The sequence below is a fragment of the Schistocerca nitens genome, chromosome 5 (genome assembly GCF_023898315.1).
Source record: "Schistocerca nitens isolate TAMUIC-IGC-003100 chromosome 5, iqSchNite1.1, whole genome shotgun sequence".
Taxonomy (NCBI): Eukaryota; Metazoa; Arthropoda; class Insecta; order Orthoptera; family Acrididae; genus Schistocerca; species Schistocerca nitens.
The window spans coordinates 98854418-98880320 of NC_064618.1; the positions used below are offsets into that span (position 1 = coordinate 98854418).

The 25903-nt window shown below is 40.7% G+C and overlaps 1 protein-coding gene across 1 annotated transcript in view; it reads right to left on the bottom strand.

The window, feature by feature from the left end:
* Positions 1–1151: 1151 nt before the first annotated feature.
* LOC126260185 (uncharacterized) overlaps positions 1152–25903 on the bottom strand; it is a 424295-nt gene continuing 399543 nt past the window's right edge. Inside the window, exon 5 of the mRNA XM_049957460.1 lies at positions 1152–1259. Coding sequence (XP_049813417.1) covers positions 1190–1259 — 70 coding nt within the window. The 3' untranslated portion in view covers positions 1152–1189. The remainder of the gene's footprint in view (positions 1260–25903) is intronic.

Here is a 25903-nt window from a genome sequence, read left to right on the forward strand (position 1 = left end):
TGATTTTAAAAGCAAAGATCAATAACTAAAAGTGCTAAAAGATAAATTAGGGTTCCTGTTGGATAAAGAAGAGATAGAAGAAAATCTCAGAAAAAGAGCAGTTGCTAAAATATGTTCAAACAGTTTATGGGGTAAATTTGGAGAATGACAAAATATGAGTGTAACTGAGTATGCTACAGATTTACATTTTTTATGAGATACTATTGGAGGACTAATTAGATAACATAAATATCATTAATGAGAGAATGGTACAGATGAGGTGCAACTTCAAGGATTATTATGTGGAAAATAACATAGCTAGAAATATTTTTACAGTGGCATTCACTACAACAGTTGCAAGGCTTAGATTATATGATAGGTTAGATAAACTAGGAGAAAATGTTATATATTTTGATACCGATTCTGTAGTTTATATTGATGATGGCAAAGTCAATTTAGAAAAAGATTGTATGTTAGGTGAATGGACAGATGAGTTAGGTGATAATAGATAGATAACAAATTGCACTTCAGTAGGACCATAAAGTTTTTATTATGAGAAAAATGATTAAAGTACTGTGATGAAAGTAAAAGAATTCACTTTAAACTATAAAAATATTCAAAAGCTGAATAGTGCATCTATGATCAGATTTCAGAGTGTGAAGTGAAGGACAAGATACAATTAGAGTAGTCAGATCATAAAATATGCTGATATTAAATATCTAGTAGATCAACAGGTTAAGAATGCATTCTCATTTCAGTATGATAAAAGAGTAGTTCTAGAAAATTATGGTAGTGTCTTATGACTGATAAGAGTAATTTATTACTTAATAAATTTTGATAAGATTAATATAATTTTTCTGTATCTTTTTATCTAAGAATCAAATCCATACCATATTTGTTATACCAATAGTATAAATTTATTAGTTGATTTTTATTGTACTCTCCACTGTCAATATCTCTATTTATTGAGTGAGAAACTATTAAAAATAATGAGTAAGCTTTAATACAGTTTTGTATTGTTTTTGGTAAATTATAATTCGATACATTTTTACAGTCATAAAAATAGAATCTGAGTTTTCCATTTCCTTCCACAATTTTATATCAGTTTCATCATAACTATTAAATATCATCTTGTATTCTTCTTCTTAATGAATTTACTTCAATACATTAATACAGTCAGTATGGTCCTGGCTTCTGAAATGTTTTATAATTAAGGACAGTTTAAAATATTCTTTGCAAATATTATATTCAACTTGCTTCTCTCTTGATTTATTTTTCCTCTGAAAAAAAAATGTCAGATTTAAATTCATCCTACACATTATTCATATTTATTTAGATTAGTGGTTTTCAACCTTAATAAAAGTTTCATGAGGTGATAAATCAGATATAAGTTAGGTTTTTATATTATATTTTGTGGGTGGGTTGGTTTTGTCCGCTAAATTATCTTCTAGTGCACTCAACCTACCTGGTTACTACTCCCTCTACATTTCCCCACTTACTTCATGATAAATAATAATGAAGTGTGCAACAGAATATAACATACATACGACTTCTAGCTCCCACTTCTCCTTCACATTTGAACTAACTTAATCGCTTTAATCATTCGACCCTCTACATAAAAATCAAATACAACATCAATTGTGTCTGATACATACCAAGAGTTGCACACTAAGGTGACAAATGTCACAGTATACCTTCTAATTTCATGTCAGACCTTCTTTATGTCTTGCATAGTGCAGAATTTCTACACAGCATGGACGGAACAAGTCAGTGGAAGTCCTCTGCAGAGATTTTGTGCCATGTTGACTCTGTAGCCATCCACAAATGCGGAAGTGTTGCCAGTAAAGGATTTTGTGCACGACTGACCTTTCCCATAACTGTTCAATGGGATTCATGTTGAGAGATCTAACCAAATCTCTCGCCCAAGTTGTCTAGAATGTTTCTCAAACCAGTTGTAAACCATTGTTGTCTCGTGACATGGCGGATTGTCATCCATAAAAATTCCATTGTTGTTTGGGAACATAAATGGCTGCAAATGGTTTCCAAGTAACCAAACATGGAGCAGAAATCCCAGACCATCCCATGTAAAAACAGCCCACATCATTATGGACCCACCATTAGGTTGCAGAGTGCCTTGTTGACAACTTGGGTCAATCTTCATGGGGTCTGTGTCACACTTGAACCCTACCATCAGCTTTACATAACTGAAATCGGTAGTCATCCGACTAGGCAACGATGTACCAATCATCTAGGGGCTAACAGATATGGCCATGAACCCAAGAGAGGTTTGCAGATACATTTCATGCTGCTAGCAAAGACACTCGTGTGAGTCGTCTGCATCTATAGCCCATTAACGCCAAATTTCGGTGCACTGTCCTAACAGATACGTTCGTCATACGTCTGCGGTTATTTCATGCAGTGTTGCGTGTCTGTGCACTGACAATACGCAAACGCCACTGCTCTCGGTCGTTAAGTGAAGGCCACCGACCACTGTGTCGTCAATGATAAGAGGTAATGCCTGAAATGTGGTATTCTCGGCACAGTCTCGATACAGTGGTTCTCAGAATACCGAATTACTATTTCCGAAATAGTACATCCCATCTAAAGCTCCAGCTACCATCCCAACTTCAAAGTCTGTTAATTCCCGTCATGCGGCCATAATCATATTGGAAACCTTTCCACATGAATCATCTGGGAACAGATGACAACTTCGCCATGCACTGCCCTTTTATACTTTGTGCACTTGATGCTACCACCACTTGCATATGTGCATATCGCTTGTCCATTACTTTTGTCACCTCAGTGTACTTGTCAACTGATTACGAAATTTATATTCGATTGTAGTCCAGTTATTGTGGTATGTTAATGTAATACCTATAAAATGATCAATACTGACGGTAAATGTATGTGACAAAGCATCATCATCTCACAAGAGTAATAGTCCACTCTCTTCTTACCCATTGCATTTCAAAATCAAAAGCAGTAACCAGTGCCAGATGTCAGAACACTGTGTACCTACAAGGACAGCACGCTATTTGCTAGAAACTCTCCAATCCAGCCATAAACCTAATATTCAGTATCTCGCTCATGTGATAGTGTTTTGGAACTGTATTTAACAACGACCAGGAGTAAGGAACACTTCCATTATGTTCCAACACATTCTTGACAAGGTAATCGAAGAGTAGGTTAAGATACGTCAGTGGTAGGGTAATGTCAGTTGCGTGTGTGGGTTGCATACTTTCAGGGGCAAGCCTACTTTCAGAGGAAAACTTGTTTGATTTATGACCCCCTCTCCCTCCCCTTAAGCTACTGTTATGCTAATTGATTTATGACCCCTTGGGGTTGGTTTATGACCTCTAGGGGATAACCTATCCTTCCGAGAAACCCCCAGCCTTCCCTCTCCCCCTCCTCCCACACACCCGTCTAGGAAAACCCCAAACCTCCCCCTCTTCTTACAGGTACACTTCTGATATCAAATTAACTAATTAATTAAGTTGATGAATTATTACCCCCTCCCCTCCTGGGAAATCCTTCGGCTTCCTCTCCTCTCACACGGCCGCATCCATAAAAAAACTGGCAGGAAAGTCGCTTAGTCTGTGCAGAGCTGTTGCTGTGGAAGGTGCAAGTATCATCTTGTTCAGCAACTACATCTCCTGGTCACGTAACTACACTGCTGCAGATTGTAGGTATTGTCTTCCTGCAAAATTTTCACATATGTCCTCACACTGAAATGCAGGGATCGACTGAGCTAGTGCACAGAGGACATTTCACCCCTCACCCCCTCCCTCCCCACCCCTGCCAGAAAAAAATTGGTGGGAAAAATCGCTGAACTGGTGGGCTGGTAGGATCCCACGATAGGAAATTCAACTACATTGCAGAGGGTACAGTAATATATTGTTTATTTATAAAATTCAATTTGCAGTAGTTGGATCTGTTTATTTGGCTCATCATTCTCTGGTGTTCTGGAGGATGCAGTCCTCGTAAAATATGCCTAAAATAAATAATTAATTACATAAATAGATTGTTCTCTTTTTTCTGATTGTGCAGGGAATACCATTACGAAATCGACATCAACATAACTCATCAGATGTAATTACAATGTTAAAAATCTCTCAACCACATTTTCACACAGACCACAGGGCAGACGTGCCAGGGCCTATGCTGGCAGGGACATTGTGTCTTCACATGCCCATGAGCTCGTCGCTTCACTGCAACTGCACCACGTGCTACTACCATCAACGGTGCAGGACTCCTGTCGAACAAAGCATCAGGTAGTGGCCCTTTGATATTTCATACCTACGAAACCACCATGGCTCTTTCTCAAGTGGCTACTTCCTGTTTGTTAGTGAACTAATGAGTGCAAACAGATACAGGCCAAGATGTTCCCTCATCCTCCCCACCTTTCACGCAGACCTGGCGCTGGTAGTCAGTATATCACTTCGTTCTCATACTTCTGGTTCTATGGAAACCTGTAATAGATGGAACAAAGGCTTTCCAGAAGAACTAGATAGCGTCTGTCCTGTGCCAACAGAAACCACACTACGCCCTCCCTTGTCCTCAAGAAAGTAGTGGATACCTGGGAAGCCTCCAGCCCTTACGAAAGTGGTGGTATGTGGATGTCTTGGAAATAAGCCTGCACCTTGTCAAATTTATTGAATAATTAATTAACTCGATCCCTCGGCCTGGGATAGTTTTTCCTTGATCCTGTTGGTGGATTCCAGGACATGTATATGGGGTGGGGAATTCAGCGATTCGATCCTGCAACTGCCCAGTTTGGAAATCCTACTCTTCCGCCTTCCAGATTTTTTCCTTGCGTCCTGTTGGACTATACTGACACAGGTAGGTCATTTGGCAGCAGGTCCATTACAACCTTCCACAATGGGGCGTTCTTCTCTGGGTGGGTCAATTCCAGCAGCAGACTTTGCACACTTCGGGACCAAGTCCTTCAGCAATTTGCAGGAGAGGGGCAGGAGTCTGACTGGAGTTGGAAACAATAAATTAATCAACCGGGAATTTGACATTGTTATTGGTTTTTAAATCACTATAAATCACTAAGTTGGTTCTCTCAGCTACACCAGGACAAAGGATGATGATGAGAAGGAGGAGGAGGGGTCTACCATTTGACAGGATAGTAAGAATAATGAATACCCCTCCTAACTTTCTGCTGCAATACGGTGTCCACTGGACTGTACTGAGATTCAGTAAACACTACACATTTAAACCATGTTTTGTTCTGTACTAATAGTCACAGTTAGTTGTCGGAGACCACTTGAATACTTGTACATTCCTCACACACATGTTGCAATACCCAACATAGTGCCCCATGCCTGAGGTTTGATACTGCTATATGCCACATTGGATGCATGTCTCAGCAACTGTGCAAGGTCTGCAGCTGGCCTTGACCCACCAGAGTAGACCGCTCAATTGTGGAAGGTTGTAACACCGAAAATGCAGGTACAATACCTTCTGCAGAATCCAAAATTTTTCGCCCTTTAGGTTGTAATATTCTGCTATTTAGATGAGGAAAGGGATATGAAATTTTAAAAGAAATTCAGTTACCTTGAAATAAATGATTTATTTTTATCGATCCTCAAATGTGGATCATGGCACATGCCACTCTCTTTTTACATTTTCTTTTATTTTCTGTGGCAGATAACAAAACAATCAATATGGAGTCCCACATTGCACACTCTCTACATTTTTCTTGCAATTTGCACATTTTCTTTGTTTGCCCAGTGTTGTGCGTTCAATTACGTTTCTCTTTCCAGAAGTCCTGAGTTCAATTGGAACACGTGAAAGGGACGACTTTAGGAATGATGGACGTCCTGCCCTTTTCGGATCAAAAACACAGATGATTGAACAAGATATGCCGTTGCCACCATCCTCCAGACTTGAAGCAGTGGAATATTTTCGTTTGAGAGGCAGTAGATGACGTGCGCTTTGAGCAACGCTACATTTAATGCACTAGTGAACGATGAGAAGTACCATTTCGTACCTAGAATTCTCACACGATATTTCTCCACATTCCAGTCCAGTTTGCCCACGCCTCCCATATGATTATTATATTCTGAAATCATTCTTGGCTGTGGAACTTACTTCTTTTTTCTCAGCTTTGCTCCATCTCTTTACTTGGCTTACTGGATGCACTGTCTCATGGTTTGACAAATGCTTTACACAATTCTTATCTTTCTTATCTTTCCACAGTACTGCGATTATCTCTGTATTCTTGTCAAATCTGTAGTCATACGCTCCTCTTCGTTTATTCTTCATGCTGTTGTCAGATTCTATTGGGCAGTTATTCATTCGGTTCATATGGGCAGTTGCAGTTGCCCTTATTCTCATTTCTGAGGGCTCTTTCATCAAACGGAAATCCATGAAAAAGTTATCAAAACATATTTGGTGAAGTTCAAGGGTCTTCATAAAAGAAATCATATTCTACACAACTAATCTGCTAAGTTCCAGAACTGAAACATCACTTGTATGCTTCGTCTTTCCTTCATAGACTGACATATGATAACAGAAACCGCTTTGAGAACAGCATATGGCCCACTGTTTGAATCCAAATGTCACTTGTTTCCCGCGAATGAACTGTTTTAGGTGATGGTGTCCATAATATCGTACCATTTGCTCATCAATGCTCAGGCTGTCGGAAAAAACTTGAATTTTCATGAAATTATTATTCAGTAGATCCATAAACGGAAGAATTTTGAAAAGCTTATCCCTTTCGTCAGGTGGGCTTCTGTTCACACGTGTGTTGTCATTGAAATGAAGGTGGCACTTTATTTCCAGATATCTGTTGAGACTCATACACTGTCGTACACACCTTATATCAAAGTCCTCATCGTCATTCCAGTGTAGCTTTTCCTGTGTAAGAGCATGGTATCCAGAAAAGAGTAGTATACCTATGAACTTTTTTATGCATCCATTGGATAACTTATAGCTGTGAATATTGTTCTGTGTAGCATATCGGACACTTTCACTGACTATTAAGTTCAATACCTGTTCATCAAAAAATTCTTCAAAGCACTCAACATCAGAGTTTCCTTTTTTTGTCGCTACCAAACTGGATCTTCACTGTTCAATTTCTGCTGTATCAAGATAGGTTTTAGAGTAAGTCGCATCTTCTTTTGTCCAATTACAAGTGATGATAGCTTTCACTTCCTTCTTTCATTGGTCTACTTGTTTCTCATTATACTTTTCTCGAATGGCATGAATTTCCAAGGAACCTGACACATCAGATGGAACAGTATTTCCAAATATATTTTCGTCGATCTCTTCATAGGCAGACATCTCATCTACACGATCTGGAGGGAGCTCGACAATGACAATGGTCTCATTCACATCACCATCATCACCAAAAGAAGTCATGAAGTTCGGGTCATTTACAATTTCCTCAATTTCCCTCATAGAAATTGCTTCATAACGACTCATTGTGCCTGCAGAGCAAATAAAAGTAAAATAAAGTTTTACGTGGGAACTGCTATGAGCCCCAAATAGGTATCGAAGGTCAGGCAGGTGTCATGCAGAAATGAAATAGGTCTTTGAAATAAATGATCGATAAACATCATCTCAAACCGTTACAGAACATGCGTGTACACAGATATGGTTCAAATGGCTCTGAGCACTATGGGACTTAACATCTGAGGTCATCAGTCCCCTAGAACGCAGAACTACTTAAACCTAACTAACCTAAGGACATCACACACATCCATGCCCGAGGCAGGACTCGAACCTGCGACCGTAGCGGTCGCGCAGTTCCGGACTGAAGCGCCTAGAACCGCTCGGCCACACCGGCTGGGACAGATATTCAAAGTTATTTATATAATAATATAATTTATGCTGTTTTGACAATGTGCAACTCTTGTAATGCTGAAAAACGTAGCTTCTTCACAGAAATAAAAGTGTACAACTCAGTCGTTTACCAACAACTGACGAAACTTCAATGCCTGCGCTCGAAAAAAGTCTGGACAACAATGGAAAATGGTAGCATTCGCTGCCAGCATTATTAGAATTGAAAATTTCCGTTACTAAGACAAATCCCCAAATGGGGATCATGGCACTTAATGGTTTAAGGTAAATTCAGTTTAATCTTTCAATAATTGAATGTAAATTGCTTGCCTTTCTCAAAAATGTGTGTGTGCGAATTTCTAAGGGACCAAACTGCTTAGGTCATCGGTCCTTAGACTTACACACTACTTAAACTAACTTATGCTAAGAAGAACACGCACACCCATGCCCGAGGGAGGACTCGAACCTCCAACGGAAGGGGCCGCACAGTCAGTGACATGGCACCTCCAACCACGTGGCCACTCTGAGCGGCTTGCCTTTCACCAAATATTTGAGTTGCGCTGAGGTTGCCGAAAGCCATTGTTAATGTAACGATGTTTCAGTTACAGTCAGTCATTTAGTTAACCAGCATCTTCAATAACTTTGCTTTCAAAGTTAAGTATTTCAGAATAAGTAACTGCAAACTTAGTGCTTTCTGATTCATTTATTTTCTAGTGAAGAGTTGTGGCGACGTGTGACAACCTTCCGTTGCCAGACCAGTGACTATTTGCCTAATTTTCTTTGGCGTTACCTTTCCTAGGATTCTGGATATTCATTGCCCTAGTGGGCTGGTGACCGTTCAAATATCCCTTTCTTGTTAATAAGTATGTGGTTCGTGGGCGACTGCACTAAATTCCACTCATTTCAAAATTATTCTCAGTATTTAAATTAGGTTTATAACAGATCCTATCTTCAGATGGGTCTGTTGTACACTTTACTCCTGTTAACCGGTATTATTTTCCTTTGGTAATGATAGTCTTAGTAATAGTAAGATTTCACTATGCATATGCGCTCATGGCTATCTATATCACAGAGCAAAAGGCCGGTTAGAGAGGGGGGATTACAAATGGCGACGCTAGTGTCAGGACAGTATCAATTTGATATTGTTCTTGGCAAGAATTATACATTGTGCAGACTCGTAGCAAATTACATCCTTTAGCTACGAATAAAGACACTCACGCCTGCCAAATAGTGAGGGGTGGAAATAAGCCATAAAATTTCTAAATTTGCATTAATCAGTAAATCACCAGTTTAGAGTCGTCACTGCCATCGAAGTCATGGCAATAGTGACCCTCATAATGCAGCTCTTCGCCTAAGAGGCGCACCCATAACTATCGTCGGATGCCGTAGACAGGCAGCCACCTATCATGGGAATCATCATTTGGGGTACATTGTGGTAAAGTACTGTGGCCATTGTCCTGGGACGCTGCCTCCACAAATGCCACGACTAGGCCGAGAGCCTGGGATCCCGGCCTGCTGACACCAGACTGCCACAGCTGGCAATGCTCGCTGAGACAGGGGACTGACCTGCTGACCTGACCCACTGTCACCCCCTCCCCCCCCCCCCGCCGCCACTCCGACAGAGGCCGAAGGTGTAGCACCATAGCACCACTGTGCCGAGGCAGCGAATTCCAGTTAACGTCAGCACAGCTACAGTCGCCGAGCAAGCACGTGTCTGAGTGTCCGCCGACAATCTTAATCACCGCCAGGAATATTACGAGCGGATGCAAGTCTCACGAAAATAACCCACAACCAATGTATTGCAGTTGATCAATAAATGTTGTTATACTGTCGACGGTGCCATCTGTGGCCACACCCCTATTATCTTCTTCCCCACACCCAGCAGAGAACCCACATTCGAATCTGCTGATGAGCAGTTGAGTCCCATGCCTGTTAACACAGCCCATTTACACTGGTGTTAGGAAAACTACTGAGGCACTGTGGAGGACGGATTTTGTGGAGGTAAAGAGTTAGCCGTACGGAGCACCTACAGCGATGGTATGCCACGCGGCAAAGGAAGTGAACAGTGTAAAAATGGTACAAGGTTACATCTTAATGTTAACAGTAATGCATTTTAGACGACAAATAGGTTGTAAGAGGTCCATGAGAAAGGAATTTATTGGTAGCGCACTCGAGCATGTGTAATTTCGAGGGATTGCTCACGCGCTGCCTGTGATATGTAAGCTGTAATAGAATCGTGGACCAGAGAGCAGTGTCGGCGGCAGTAGGAGCAGTGTCGGTAGTAGTGGTGGTTGCTCGCAGTCGGGCAGTTGGGCCGGTCGTGCCTGAGCAATGTAGTATAAGGTAAAAACAGCCGTGCGCATATCTTATTTGTTACTACTAAATTTGTACTATTGTTATATCAAGTCCCATGTAAATGTTTTAAAAAATCTTTTAATAATTATCTTTTTCATAAAATTTGCTTTTTGACAATCATTCATTTAAATTTAAGGAATTTACTAATTTCTGCAATCCATGGTCATCCCGATAATTGGAAAGAAAAATCATTTGTTTCTTTTTATACGTGACAAATCTAGCGGCCATCATTGCAGTGGGCTGTGCCAGAAAATTTCTTATAGGAGCAGATTATATACACGTTATCTGGCGACTTCATTGAGGTAAGAATTTTTAATTTATTCAGAACGATCTTTCAGGGCCATGACGCAGCACTGCTGACGTCCAAATTTACCAGTTTAGATTCACAGTCAGTTAATTATTGAAAGGTTATATATGAGTCACATTTTTTTATTATGAGGTTAGTCACGTTACAATTGGGAGGTTACGGAATAATAAACTGTTGGGAGGTTACACTAAATGTGAATGTTATAATTATATATATATACATTACTGGCCATTAAAACTGCTACACCACGAAGATGACGTGTACAGACGCGAAATTTAGCCGACTGGAAGAAGATGCTGTGATATGCAAATGATTAGCTTTTCAGAGCATTCACACAAGGTTTACGCCGGTGGCGACACCTACAACGAGCTGACATGAGGAAAGTTTCCAACCGATTTCTCATACACAAACAGCGGTTGACGGAGTTGCCTGGTGAAACGTTGTTATGATGTCTCGTGTAAGGAGGAGAAATGCGCAGCATCACGTTTCCGACTTTGATTGTAGCCTATCGCGATTGCAGTTTATCGTCTCGCGACATTGCTGCTCGCGTTGGTCGAGATCCAATGACTGTTAGCAGAATATGGAATCGGTGGGTTCATGAGGGTGATACGGAACGCTGTGCTGGATCCCAACGGCATCGTACCACTAGCAGTCGAGATGACAGGCATCTTATCCGCATGGCTGTAACGGATCGTGCAGCCACGTCTCGATCCCTGAGTCAACAGATGGGGACGTTTGCAAGACAACAACCATCTGCACGAACAGTTCGACGACGTATGCAGCAGCATGGACTATCAGCTCGGAGACCATAGCTACGGTTACCCTTGACGCTGCATCACAGACAGGAGCGCCTGCGATGGTGTACTCAACGACGAACCCGGGTGGACGAATGGCAAAACGTCATTTTTTCGAATAAAACCAGGTTCTGTTTATAGCATCATGATGGTCGCATCCGTGTTTGGCGACATCGTGGTGAACGGACATTGGAAGCGTGTATTCGTTATCGCCATACTGGCTTATCACCCGGCGTGATGGTATGGGGTGCCATTGGTTACACGTCTCAGTCACCTCTTGTCCACAATGACGGCACTTTGAACAGTGGACGTTACATTTCAGATGTGTTACGACTCGTGGCTCCACCCTTCATTAGATCACTGCGACACCCTACATTTCAGCAGGATAATGCACGACCGCATGTTGCAGGTCCTGTACGGGCCTTTCTGGATACATAAAATGTTCGACTGCTGCCCTGTCCAGCACATTCTCCAGATCTCTCACCAATTGAAAACGTCTGGTCAATGGTGTCCGAGCAACTGGCTCGTCACAATACACCAGTCACTACTCTTGATGAACTGTGGTATCGTGTTGAATCTGCTTGACTCAATGCCCAGGCGTATCGTTATTACGGCCAGAGGTGGTTGCTCTGGGTACTGATTTCTCAGGATCTATGCACCCAAATTGCGTGAAAATGTAATCACATGTCAGTTCTAGTATACTGTATTTGTCTAATGAATACCCGTTTATCATCTGTATTTCTTCTTGGTGTAGCAATTTTAATGGCCAGTAGTGTATATAATTTTGTACATATTTTTTTCTGTTGGGAGGTTACACTTGTTGACAACTGGCCAGGATCGTATGTTTTGTGAATTTCTACCCTTATTTACCTAATGTTAAATGTAGTTTGCATTTGGCGCAACGTATTTACTAATTTGTCACTCCTTCTTTCACAGATCGTAGGCAATTTATTTCTCTTTGTTGTTATTGTATTTGTTCCATTTTGCTTTGTCTTTGATATTGTGCCTACCTTGAGTTGTGAAAATGCCGCGAAAAACTGTTAACAGTATATCGCGATGCATAATGAGTGAAAAAGCCGAGTTGAATAATTTGGCTAATAACACTAGCGAAACTTAGTGTAATAATGATAATCCTCCAATTACAGCTAATCAGTGCGTGCCGACCACCAGTAATGATTCTAATCTAAATGATGAGCAAACGGACTCAATTATGTCCAAACTAAATTTAACGACAATTGATGACGCGGCACGTTCCACTACTACGAACGCTGCCCAGTTTGACACACCTGATTTGCAAAATTTACGCAGTGAACAGACAAATGTTCCTAACGAAGATGAACAATGTACGCAAAATACGTCAGATTTATTTGATTTTGATCTAGTGACTAACAGTGCACATCCAATTAGCAAATCTTTTCGTGAATCAGACAATGATCAAATGGTTACACAAAACGGGACACATGCAGATACACGATCACACAGCACAGAAAATAGAGTCGCTAATTTTGGCATGGATCAAGTTGTGGCATTACTGCTGCAACTTAATGAATCGAACAAACAACTTAACGAATATCTGAAACAGGCGAATGAAAAACAAACAACAATTTCAAACAACTTAATGAAAAACAAGACAACAGTTACAAACAACTTAGTGAACAGATTACAGCCGTTGCCGTGCAATGTCGTGATACCAAAGTACAGTTACGTGAGGAAATTAAGGCTTGTGCTAGAAACAGTAGTGAATAAATTAGACCCGTTGCACAAGAATTACGTAATACACATGCAGCCACAAGAAAATTACTTAGAGATGAAATTAGTGCAGTTGCTAAACAATGTTCAGAAAACGCAACACAGTTACGCGACGAGTTTAAATTAATGTCAGCGGAACTTTCCCGCACACTGGATGTGAAAATAGACCAGAAATTTGAACAACAGAACAGCCAAATTGACGAACGTTTTAATCACCACTTACAAAACAGTGAGACGAATTACCGCAAATTGATACAGGAACAGAACAAAGTAAAAAAACAAGCCATGGAAACAATTACTACACAGAGACAGGAAGACAAGCGTAAGTTGTTTACGAAAGCAAAATCGTACGTAGACAACAACATTGCTACAGTATCAGACGAAATCAATGCTCTCAAACAGTTGAACACTGAATTGCGTGGTGAAATGTCCAATCTAAAAACAAAAACAGACACTGATATTCAGAATTTGGAAAATAAATACACAGTAGACTTTCAGACGGTGACCAACAGACTTGAACAATTAGAATTAATACAGGATCCTGATGCCATTAAAGCAGACGTTAAGAAATTGAACAAAATCACGCGTAAAATGCAAAAACAAATTGATGCTTGTGACACTAAAAATGACGATCAGGTAAAATCACTGTGTGAAAAATATGATGAATTGGCCAGTCGTATTGACGTTATCGAAAATAACAATGACACCAAATCAGAGCCAGCCGGGTTGGCCGAGCGGTTCTACGCGCTACAGTCTGGAACCGCGCGACCGCTACGGTCGCAGGTTCGAATCCTGCCTTGGGCATGGATGTGTGTGATGTCCTTAGGTTAGTTAGGTTTAAGTAGTATTAAGTTCTAGGGGACTGATGACCTTAGAAGTTAAGTGCTTAGAGCCATTTGAACCATTTGAACCAAATCAGACGATACGCCACCAATTTCGTTCAACCAAACACCCGAATTCAAAAATTTACAGCAGACAATCAGTGAGATAGGTTCGTCCAACAATGCATCGTGTAGAAATTTGTCATCTTTACAGCAAGAAGTGGCAGAAATGAAAAATGTTTCAGCCTCTAACACGTCACAGCATATGCCACATCCTGAACATTTGTCACACTCACACAGCCAGTATAACTTAAGTAATTTACAGAGAGTACGTGACTTAGATTCCGAACAGACACAGACAAATAGATTCTCATGCAATACTGAACCTGCTCAGACATTCAGAGACGATAATTTTGATTACAAGCACTTTCTATCCGTTAGGAAATTTAAGGTATTTAAGAATGACAGAACACAGATACACCCTTTGGACTGGACACAACAATTTGCTTTTGCATATTCACCGGCATGGCCTGTAACGGAGAAACTAAAATTTACTTACATCTTTTGACCTCAGGGGATTCATTACACTTCGATGAATATGTGCTGTAGCGTGCACAGGGCTCCGAGCCGTGGTAGTGCTGCCTACTCTTCTACTATCCTTTATATCTATCAGAACATCTCTTCAACTAGCGATGTATCTAGGATTAGGAATGAGTAAAGAAATACTGATGTGACAAGTTTTACTTGAAAGTGACTGTTTTCATTAGAAGCTTACGAAACGGCAAGAACTACCAGCATAATTTTAATAACAAAAAAAATTTTAATTATCAGTATCATCAACATTATCAGCAACAGTAAACACATTGTGGGAACAATAGAGGATTATCGCCACAACAACAACAAAACCAGCCGGTTAGCGTACCTAACTAACAATATAACGTGCAAGGTCAACCAAGCTTTAATCTTTCGCCGCCTACACATACAACATAGACTCCGCCAAACAGTAAGGCACAGCAACAAGGAAATCACTACGTACAGAAGACACATTATTTCAATTCCTATCGCAACGCGCCCTATAGTAATGACTATCATGACAGACGTAAAAGTAATGAGCACAGTTTTCAGCGTACATTTAATAACAGTCGGTCTTATCAGCAGCAGAGTCATCCACAACAACAGTTTATCATGAATGAACCAGACAGTCGATATCATCCCGAACATAATACGTCAGGACGAAATAACAGAACATTAGAAATAATTGAAATGCCACAGCATCCTTCTGCAAATAACAGCACGTCAGTAAGAATTTGACTAGATACAGTACAGGTTGCATCTTCCAACAACGTAAGCAATACTTTTTACACACAGAATCTAGTTCATGAAAATGTTATTACTTTTGACGACATCCGAGACACATTTTTGCATGAAAAACTAGTTATACAAAAAACCATTTCCCACCCTGTAATTGAAGTAAAGATTGGATCATCCACATTTTCAGCAGTAATCAATTCTGGATCACATATGTCAGTTATAAATGTAGAATCTATCAACGAATGTAACAATGAGAATACTTATCCTACGTTACCATTAGGCAAAACTAAAGTAAAAGGAGCAGTATCTGGCAAAGGAGTAGATGTAAAATTACAGACACACTTATCATTTTGTATTGAAGGCGCCGGCAGTTGTGGCCAAGCGGTTCTAGACGCTTCAGTCCGGAACCGCACTGCTGCTACGGTCGCAGGTTCGAATCCTGCCTCGGGCATGGACGTGTGTGGTGCCCTTAGGTTAGTTAGGTTTAAGTAGTTCTAAGTCTAGGGGACTGATGACCTCAGATGTTAAGTCCCATAGTGCTTAGAGCCATTTGTATTGCAGGTCATATGTTCCACTCAAATTTTTGGATTGTTCCATTATTGACAACAGACGTTATTTTAGGTACGAATTTTCTGGTATAACATGACGCAATTATTGACTTTCAAAATTCCTATTTAATGTTAAAGGATGAAAAGGTACAACTGGCATTAGAATTTCAGCACGCTTTAGCTGCAGAAGAACAAGCACTTAATCGGACAGAGGTCATTTCTACATCACGTAACATAGACTGTCATTCCACATTGTTGACAGATACGTATGCACACAACTACAGCACACCAGACGAAGCCGATTATGACGTTATGCAAATGATTTCTGAGAAAGTAAAACAGAGCAGTGCAAATACAGATGACGAACGTACTCAACTACGCAAAATTCTTTTACAGCAAGCTCCAGTTTTTGACAACATCCCTGTTACTGTGTCTGGTTTTATGTATGAATTGCAAGTTAAACAGCATGACACATTTAAAACCAAACATTATCCTCTTCCGTATATCCACAGAGAACATGTCAAGAAAGAATTACAAGCTATGCTAGACCAAGGTATTATTGAACCGGCAGTTAGTCCGTACATAAACCCGCTCCATATTGTTAAGAAGAAGGATGGATCACTTCGCCTCGTACTTGATTCGCGTCGTGTCAACGACATTATTATCAATGAAACAGATCGTCCACAGACACTAGAAGAACTTCTACAGAAATTTCATGGTACTGCTATTTATTCCACATTAGATTTAAAATCGAGATTTTGGCAAATTCAGCTCCATACAAACTGCAGAGAGTACACAGCATTTCTCTGTTTTTTTACCTAGTTGTGTGTATCATTCATGAATTTGATTACATATACTCTAGTTGTTTCATAACCTTGCTACAGCTGACTCATGACGAATGACGTTATTAATCCTTATTTCCAGCAATAAGTCAAAAGCAAATATTTTCATGCTCCAGTAATTGACTATCAATCCCAACGCAATGCATTGCTAGCACAAAAAAGTTGTTATTACCAGTCCCAACTATTACTGTATACAACTAAATAATGCTAACAGTTTAAGATATATTTCTAGTCCTATAATATAATGCAAATTTTTCTGATGTATTGATTCCATTACGTCTACGTATTATTGGACTAAACACCTTGAATACTAGTTCCAATGTCTCACATTTTAAATATGTCTTATGTCACTTGAAATTCATATATAATCACTAGCAGCTTGATGCTACATGCAGTAGCTCCTGCTTTGAATGTTGACTTCTGAATAATGCATAACAAATGCTTTGTAACTGGCCAGTGAGTGCCAATAATTAGGGTAGAGAGTTGACTTATGATGCCAATAATTACTGTAATGAGATGACTTATGAGTAATGTTTTATAATACTACACAAATGTTTTTAACTGACCAACGAATGCCAATAAATACTGTAATGAAATGACTTATGAGTAATGTTTTATAATACTACACAAATGCTTTGTAACTAGCCAAAGAGTGCCAATAACTGTAATGACATGACTTATGATGCCAATAATTACTCTAATGAGATGAATTCTGAATAATATTCTATAATACTACATAAATGCTTTGTAACTGGCCAATGAGTGCCAATAATTATTCTAATCGGATGATACACTAGCGTAGTTCTGAACGATGACTAGCATAAGACTTAATTTATCCTTCACCTTCTGACCTAATTTCCACCAATTACTGCGATATCCGTATGTCCTGTCCATCCTCATGATCATGGAGCACTATATTTGGTTTTTGCACAAATTCTACATTCATGTAAGTGTGTGGATTCTACAAGAATGTGGTGTTGACATCAAGCTGTCTACCACTCTAACCGAAGGAGATATTATGGTCCTACTGTTTGGTGTACCTAATGTACTACCAAAATGATAACATACAATATTAATACAACATTTCAGTGTCTTGGCTACACTGATAAATACTTCAGGGAAGAGAACTTCAGATTGTCTCACTTGGTGTTGTGCTTCTGTAGAAAGATATGGACTTTTAGTGCACCTATGTGCAACCCACTGTGCTAAAACCATGATGCTATCGTTTCCAATTCTTTCCTTGGTCTTATAAAATGCTAAAGACTGCGTGTGCACTTTATTTCATTTTTCAATATGTCTCAATTCTTGTTAACTGGTAAAGACTTATACAGTGTGTGTGCACTTTATTTCATTTCTCAATATGTTTAAATTCTTGTAGAATGGTAAAGACTTATACATTTCTTAGTATGTTCTGTACTCATTGCGTATACACTTTGTCATTTCTTAATATGTTCTGTACTCAGTGCATGTGCACTCTATTTCATTTCTTAATACGTTCTGTACTTATATTATTTATCAATAATGTTATATATATGCATATACTCTGTGACTGTAGACTTAGTAAACTAAACAGATTATAGAAAAATTTGTTGCTCATGGCAAGTCCAATTGACTCACCATCGCTGGTAAATTTTTACCCCCTGGTGGAGGGTTATGCAAGAGGTCCATGAGAAAGGAATTTATTGGTAGCGCACTCGAGCAGGTGTAATTTCGATGGATTGCTCACGCGCTGCCTGTGATATGTAAGCTGTAATAGAATCGTAGACCAGAGAGCAGTGTCGGCGGCAGTAGGAGCAGTGTCGGTAGTAGTGGTGGTTGCTCGCAGTCGGGCAGTTGGGCCGGTCGTGCCTGAGCAATGTAGTATAAGGTAAAAACAGCCGTGCGCATATCCTATTTGTTACTACTAAATTTGTACTACTGTTATACCAAGTCCCATGTAAATGTTTTTAAAAAATCTTTTAATAATAATCTTTTCTATAAAATTATCTTTTTGGCAATCATTCATCTGAATTTAAAGAATTTACTAATTTCTGCAATCCGTGGTCATCCCGATTATCGGAAAGAAAAATCATTTGTTTCTTTTTGTACGTGACAAATCTAGCGGCCATCATTGCAGTGGGCTGTGCCAGAAAATTTCTTATAGGAGCAGATATATTCACGTTATCTGGCAACTTCATTGAGGTAGGAATTTTCAATTTATTCAGAATGATCTTTCAGGGCCATGACGCAGCACTGCTGACATCCAAGTTTACCAGTTTAGATTCACAGTCAGTTAATTATTGAAAGGTTATATATGAGTCACATCTTTTTATTTGGAGGTTAGTCACGTTATTATTGCGAGGTTATGGAATAATAAACTGTTGGGAGGTTACACTAAATGTGAATGTTATATATATATATATATATATATATATATATATATATATATATATATATATATATATATATATATATATATATATATAATTCATATTTAGTGTAATCTCCCAATAGTTTATTATTCTGTAACCTCGCAATAATAACGTGAGTAACCTCCCAATAAAAAATGTGACTCATATGTATATATATATATAATTTTATACATATTTTTTCTGTTTGGAGGTTACAAGGTCATCGAGGCCCCAGAGGGGTAGGCGCATACAATCGTGTATACAATCGAGTGCACATCCTTCCTGGTCATGTAGTGCCTTCAGTTCTTGTGCCTTCTTGCAGCAGACCTCAGCTGCAGTAGTGATGCATGACAGAGCTTAACGATTTCCCATCAGTGAATTCATAGAGGGAGGGGTTGTGATGGTGGTATCCGTTTTCCTCGTTCCCTCCCAGACTGATTGCTGATGGTGTCATTAAAAGTATCACTGAAGGGACGCTAGAAGGGAAGAACACAAGAGGCAGACGGAGACTAAAATAAACAAATCAGGTCATGGAGAATACGAGCTGCACCACATATTCTGTTATCAAGAGGAAGACCCAAGACAGAAATGCATCACAAGCTGCTGCTAACGAACTTGATGGTTGAAGGCCTAAGAAGAAGACCATGTCGGCATTGCAAAATCATTTTAATTAGTTATCGTTATTGTAACTGTGGAATTTGTTAGTAATCGTTAGGTGAACACAAGTACAGAGACGTCAAACAGCGCACCTGCTGGCAGGAAGGTGAGCAGCACGGTGCAGTACGTGGTGACGCCAGAGACGAGGGCGATGACGAGACGCAGGTCACGTCGAGCGTCTGCAACAGTGGCGCCGTGGGGCGCCTGGCGGCCACCTGCCGAACTAACAGCCGCAACTCGCGGTCCAACGCACCACGCCCTGGCTGGGAGGCGTCGAGCAGCAGCTGGGAGGCCAGCCGGGCCGACCGACAAGCCTCCCCCCTGGCCAAGTGGGCGGGAACCAGCAGCACCAGTAGAATGATCACATTGTACACCAGCACATACCACACCCTCCACAGGCTGTCCTCCGCCCCAGGAATACTCTTTGTTTCTCAAGATCATGCATAGGTCGACGACAACCAGTACTACCAGAGTCTTCAGATAGGCAACCAGAACGTTTTGGTGAGCCGAAGTCACTACAAGAGAAAGCCCACAAAGCTTATCATGTGCTCTTCTTAGGGATCGGATATGGGATGGCAGGTAGCTAACATGTGCAATGTTAATGTGAAGCACCCTGTTTGAAGCTTATCTTTCTGTGTGAGGTAGTTGTCTACGTAAAGTATGACGCATTTCATCTCCCACGTAGAGCAGACAGTTCTGTTCTTTATGATTAGTTGCAGATTTGTAAATCTGAAAATCGTCAGTGACACAGTCTTACAAGCATTTGTCCAAAATAAACTGCATAAGACTACATCGGAATTAGCATTCTCAGTGAATACATGCATAACATCAATAAATAGAGGATAAGTATCAAGAACAATTGCATTTTTACTATTTTCTCTGCCATTGCATTCATCGATCCATTATGAGTCGTCATAATCCTGTCACATGACACTATCAGTATAACCATTTCTTCGTATCTCCGTTTATTTAATAAGTGGTCAGAAACCATAGACACTATACACAAGACAGGTATATTTAAAGCTGCTGAAAAATGAACAATATTTATTGAGGATGGCCATTTTGGGATACGCAGAAAGAAATATGGGTACACGATAGCAGAAATTAGCTGATACACCCAGGAGATGACAGAGATGACTAAGTCGCACTTCGTTGTCTACAGGGACGCAGTAGCTGTGTCCACTGTGAATGGCATTAGACCATACAGTTTGCATGCCACAAGGAACGGTTTACTAGCCACTAGAAAATACCTAGAGTCTTCTGGTATTGGAAAAGAAGTTCTGGTAGACGGCATCATCTGAAAAAAAAGTGACGATTTTCTCAAAACTAATCCAATGCGGCATACGTCACTACATCTTAAACGTGTTCTACAGTAAGGTGAAAAATTCATGGGAGAGCGATGTGCACATATACACATGGCAGGAATTCAGTATTCCGCCATCCACAGTGTAAAAAATATGTCGAGAATACCATATTTCAGTAACTTTCACCACAGACAACGGAATGGACGACGGTCTTAACTTACCGACCGAGAGCAGCGACGTATGTGTAAGAGCTGTGAGTGCTAACAGACAAGCAACACTGTGTGAAAACAGAAATCGATGTGGAATGGACGACGAACGTATCCGTTAGGACTGTGCGCAAAATATGGCGTTAGTAGCCTATAGAAGCAGGCGACCGCCGGGAATGTCTTTTCTAATAACACGTCGTCCCCTGAAAAGCCTCTCCTGGAGTCTCGACGACTTTCGTTGGACCGTAGACGACTGGAAAACAGCGGCCTGGTCAGCTAAGTCCCCATTTCATTTGGTATGGGCTGATGGTACGATTCCCATCAGCTCTTACCAACTGCAAGCTTGTGGTGGCTCCTTAATACCGTGGACTGAGTTTATATAGATCTGACTGAGTCCTCTGCATGTTCAGCTACTTGGAGACTATTTGCCGCCATTCATGGTCGTTACGTTCGCAAAAAACCATGGAATTTTTATGAATCACAATGCACCATGACACCGGGACACAACTGTTCGAGAACTGTGTGAAGAACATTCTGGACAGTTCGAGCGAGTCGTCTGGCCACCCTGTTCCCCCGACATCGCTGCCCCACACGCCGGAGGTTCGAGCCCTCCCTCGGGCATGGCTGTGTGTGTTGTCCTTAGCGTAAGTTAGTTTAAGTTAGCTTAAGTAGTGAGTAAGTCTAGGGACCGATGACCTCAGCAGTTTGCCCCTTAGGAATTCACACACATTTCAACATTTAAATCCTGCACTGGCAAGACTTTCGTAATTATGGGAGGTCATAGAGGCAGCTCAATAATGATTCGTCCATATTACCGTTATTGTCTCAGGAGTAATACGTTACTTAAATAAAAAACTAATTAGTATAACACGTTTTTAAAACGGACTAAGAAGTATAAAGTAAATATTTTTAGCTCCACACAGATTCTTAACTCCTTACAGATAGTCCTGAAAATTTGAGCTGATTAATTTTTAATAGCTATGATAGTACTTGTAGAATTTAGAATGGAACTGTGGGACGCATGCAATATAGAATTTAGCAACAATAGTTCATCTCATTACTATTATATACTGCATGCGCCCCACGTTTTTCGTTTCAAATTCTACAAGTACTCTTATTACTATCAAAAATTTACAAGCACATAGTTTAGGACTATCTGTATTGGGTTAGGAATCCCTACGGTGCTAAAAGAATCTATGCTATACTTTTTAGACCGTTTTAAGAACGTTTGTTATGAGCACGTTTTTCATTTACATTTTTTTTTTCTGGATTTTATCTTGTATGTGCAAAATTTTTCCATCGATTTCAAACATTTTACTGAGATTTCTCTTCTCCTGAGTCGAGCAATGCATTGCTTACACCAAGTTCCCTCCGCACACCAGACACTAAAGCTCATCGATTGCTGAGCTATCCTGAAACTTTCATGTCTCTAAGTCTTTCGGAGATGACAGTGCTTAAGAAAGTACCCTCCACCACACACCAAAAAATAAAGTGTTGTAAACATTTCTTCATAATCCTTTTCAGAGATATGTTGGAACTTTCAGATTTTTAGATCGACGGGTAGTTAGTATAAAATCAACTGCACAATCTGCACCGAACAAACTGTCAGACTTAAGAAAAACGAGTTAAGAAACCATTAACTTTTTGAGAGGAGCTTTTGAGTAGGTTTGCCATATTTTTTAAGTGTAACATCTCTCAATTTCGGCCTTAATTTATGAGAAGCTTTTTGAGTCTTTTGCCCTTTCTTTTTTTATTTAACTGGAAACTCTTGCTGCTGGTCATTCATCTTGACCTTCGCACTACTTGATCCGAAGTCACTTTTCTTCTCGTAACATAAAATGCATACATCGATTGGTTTTGAGGCGAAGAACTCATTGAACCATGAGCAGAACGCATTTACATTTGGAAAGGAAGTTCTTTGAAAGTTAATTGATAAAGAGCGGAAAAAGTGAAAACCAGAAACAAGGTCGGGTAAAAAATGTGGGAGTGGAATGACTTCCAACCCAATTCATGCATGGCGTTTTTTGTCACCCAATCAGAATGCGGATGGTGGTTACCGTGGAGTATCATCGCCTCACACAGCTTTTCTGGTCGTTGTACTTGTACTGCTTCTGCAAGACGTCTCAGTTGTTGACAAAACATGTCAGCAGTGATGGTTACACCTCGGGGAAACAATTCGTAGTACAACGCACCGCCGCTGTTCCACCAGATGCACAACATTACCTTTTGTGGATGAGTACAGGTCTTGCTTTGTTTGGGCTCAACCACTCCTGCCTATTCATTACGTCAGCATAAAGGCACCTTTCCTCGATACCACTAACGATACAGGACAGGAATGGTCGGCGTTGTTCACGAGCCGATTGATGACTGGCAAGCGGAGGTACACACATAGTCGCGCGGTGTTCCCTGTGATTTTGGCTTAGAGTATGCGGTAACCACACACTCGATTTTTTAATCTTCCCCATTGCATGCTAATGTCGCACGATGGTTGAATGATCATGTTGTTGTTGTTGTGGTCTTCAGTCCTGAGACTGGTTTGATGCAGCTCTCTATGCTACTCTATCCTGTGCAAGCTTCTTCATCTCCCAGCACCTACTGCAACCTACATCCTTCTGAGTCTGCTTAGTGTATTCATCTCTTGGTCTCCCTCTACGATTGTTACCCTCCACGCTGCCCTCCAATACTAAACTGGTGATCCCTTGATGCCTCAGAACATGTCCTACCAACCGATCCCTTCTTCTAGTCAAGTTGTGCCACAAACTTCTCTTCTCCCCAATCCTATTCAATACTTCCTCATTAGTTATGTGATCTACCCATCTAATCTGCAGAATTCTTCTGTAGCACCACATTTCGAAAGCTTCTATTCTCTTCTTGTCCAAACTATTTATCGTCCATGTTTCACTTCCATACATGACTACACTCCATACAACTATTTTGAGAAACGACTTCCTGACACTTAAACCTATACTCGATGTTAACAAATTTCTCTTCTTCAGAAATGCTTTCCTTGCCATAGCCAGTCTACATTTTATATCCTCCCTACTTCGACCATCATCAGTTATTTTGCTCCCCAAGTGGCAAAACTCATCTATTACTTTAAGTGTCTCATTTCCTAATCTAATTCCCTCAGCATCACCCGATTTAATTCGACTAAATTCCATTATCCTAGTTTTGCTTTTGTTGATGTTCATCTTATATCCTCCTACCAAGACACTAACCATTCCGTTCAACTGCTCTTCCAAGTCCTTTGCTGTCTCTGACAGAATTACAATGTCATGTTTTTATTCTTCTCCATGGATTTTAATACCTACTCCGAATTTTTCTTTTGTTTCTTTCATTGCTTGCTCGATATAGAGATTGAATAACATCGGGGAGAGGCTACAACCCTGTCTCACTCCCTTCCCAACCACTGCTTCCATTTCATGTCCCTCGACTCTTATAACTGCCATCTGATTTCTGTACAAATTGTAAATAACTTTTCGCTCCCTGTATTTTACCCCTGCCCCCTTCATAATTTGAAAGAGAGTGTTCCAGTCAACACTGTGAAAAGCTTTCTCTAAGTCTACAAATGCTAGGAACGTAGGTTTGCCTTTCCTTAATCTGGCTTCTAAGATAAGTTGTAGGGTCAGTATTGCCTCACGTGTTCCGATATTTCTACGGAATCCAAACTGATCTTCCCCGAGGTCGGCTTCTACCAGTTTTTCCATTCGTTCATTATATTTGCCAGTTCTCGAGCATACTGACGTGCATCATTGTGGATGAATGCGTTAACGCGATCCTCAACAAATCCCGAATGTCTCACTGAACGTCGCGAGTCACTAAGATCAAAATCATCCTCTTCAACACTAGCAAATCATTTTTTGCCATGCTCTGTCCAATGGCATTATTCCCATATCCCCAATCGCTGCCTCCGCTACGGTCACCCGTCTGTTCAGCTTAAGCAGAGGAATATATCCAAAATGTTCCTATTCCGCCAATTGCTATTCTTTTCTAGCGTCCACAGCTCCACTCATTACCTTCAAACAGCTAAACCGCAATACCTATCTGAAATAGCAATAGGGAGATAGGAATAAAAACGACAATCGATATATGTATAACCATCGCAACTGGAATATGAATGTATTAGATAAAACAGCTACGAAGTTATCCACCATTATACACTCCTGGAAATTGAAATAAGAACACCGTGAATTGATTGTCCCAGGAAGGGGAAACTTTATTGACACATTCCTGGGGTCAGATACATCACATGATCACACTGACAGAACCACAGGCACATAGACACAGGCAACAGAGCATGCACAATGTCGGCACTAGTACAGTGTATATCCACCTTTCGCAGCAATGCAGGCTGCTATTCTCCCATGGAGACGATCGTAGAGATGCTGGATGTAGTCCTGTGGAACGGCTTGCCATGCCATTTCCACCTGGCGCCTCAGTTGGACCAGCGTTCGTGCTGGACGTGCAGACCGCGTGAGACGACGCTTCATCCAGTCCCAAACATGCTCAATGGGGGACAGATCCGGAGATCTTGCTGGCCAGGGTAGTTGACTTACACCTTCTAGAGCACGTTGGGTGGCACGGGATACATGCGGACGTGCATTGTCCTGTTGGAACAGCAAGTTCCCTTGCCGGTCTAGGAATGGTAGAACGATGGGTTCGATGACAGTTTGGATGTACCGTGCACTATTCAGTGTCCCCTCGACGATCACCAGTGGTGTACGGCCAGTGTAGGAGATCGCTCCCCACACCATGATGCCGGGTGTTGGCCCTGTGTGCCTCGGTCGTATGCAGTCCTGATTGTGTCGCTCACCTGCACGGCGCCAAACACGCATACGACCATCATTGGCAC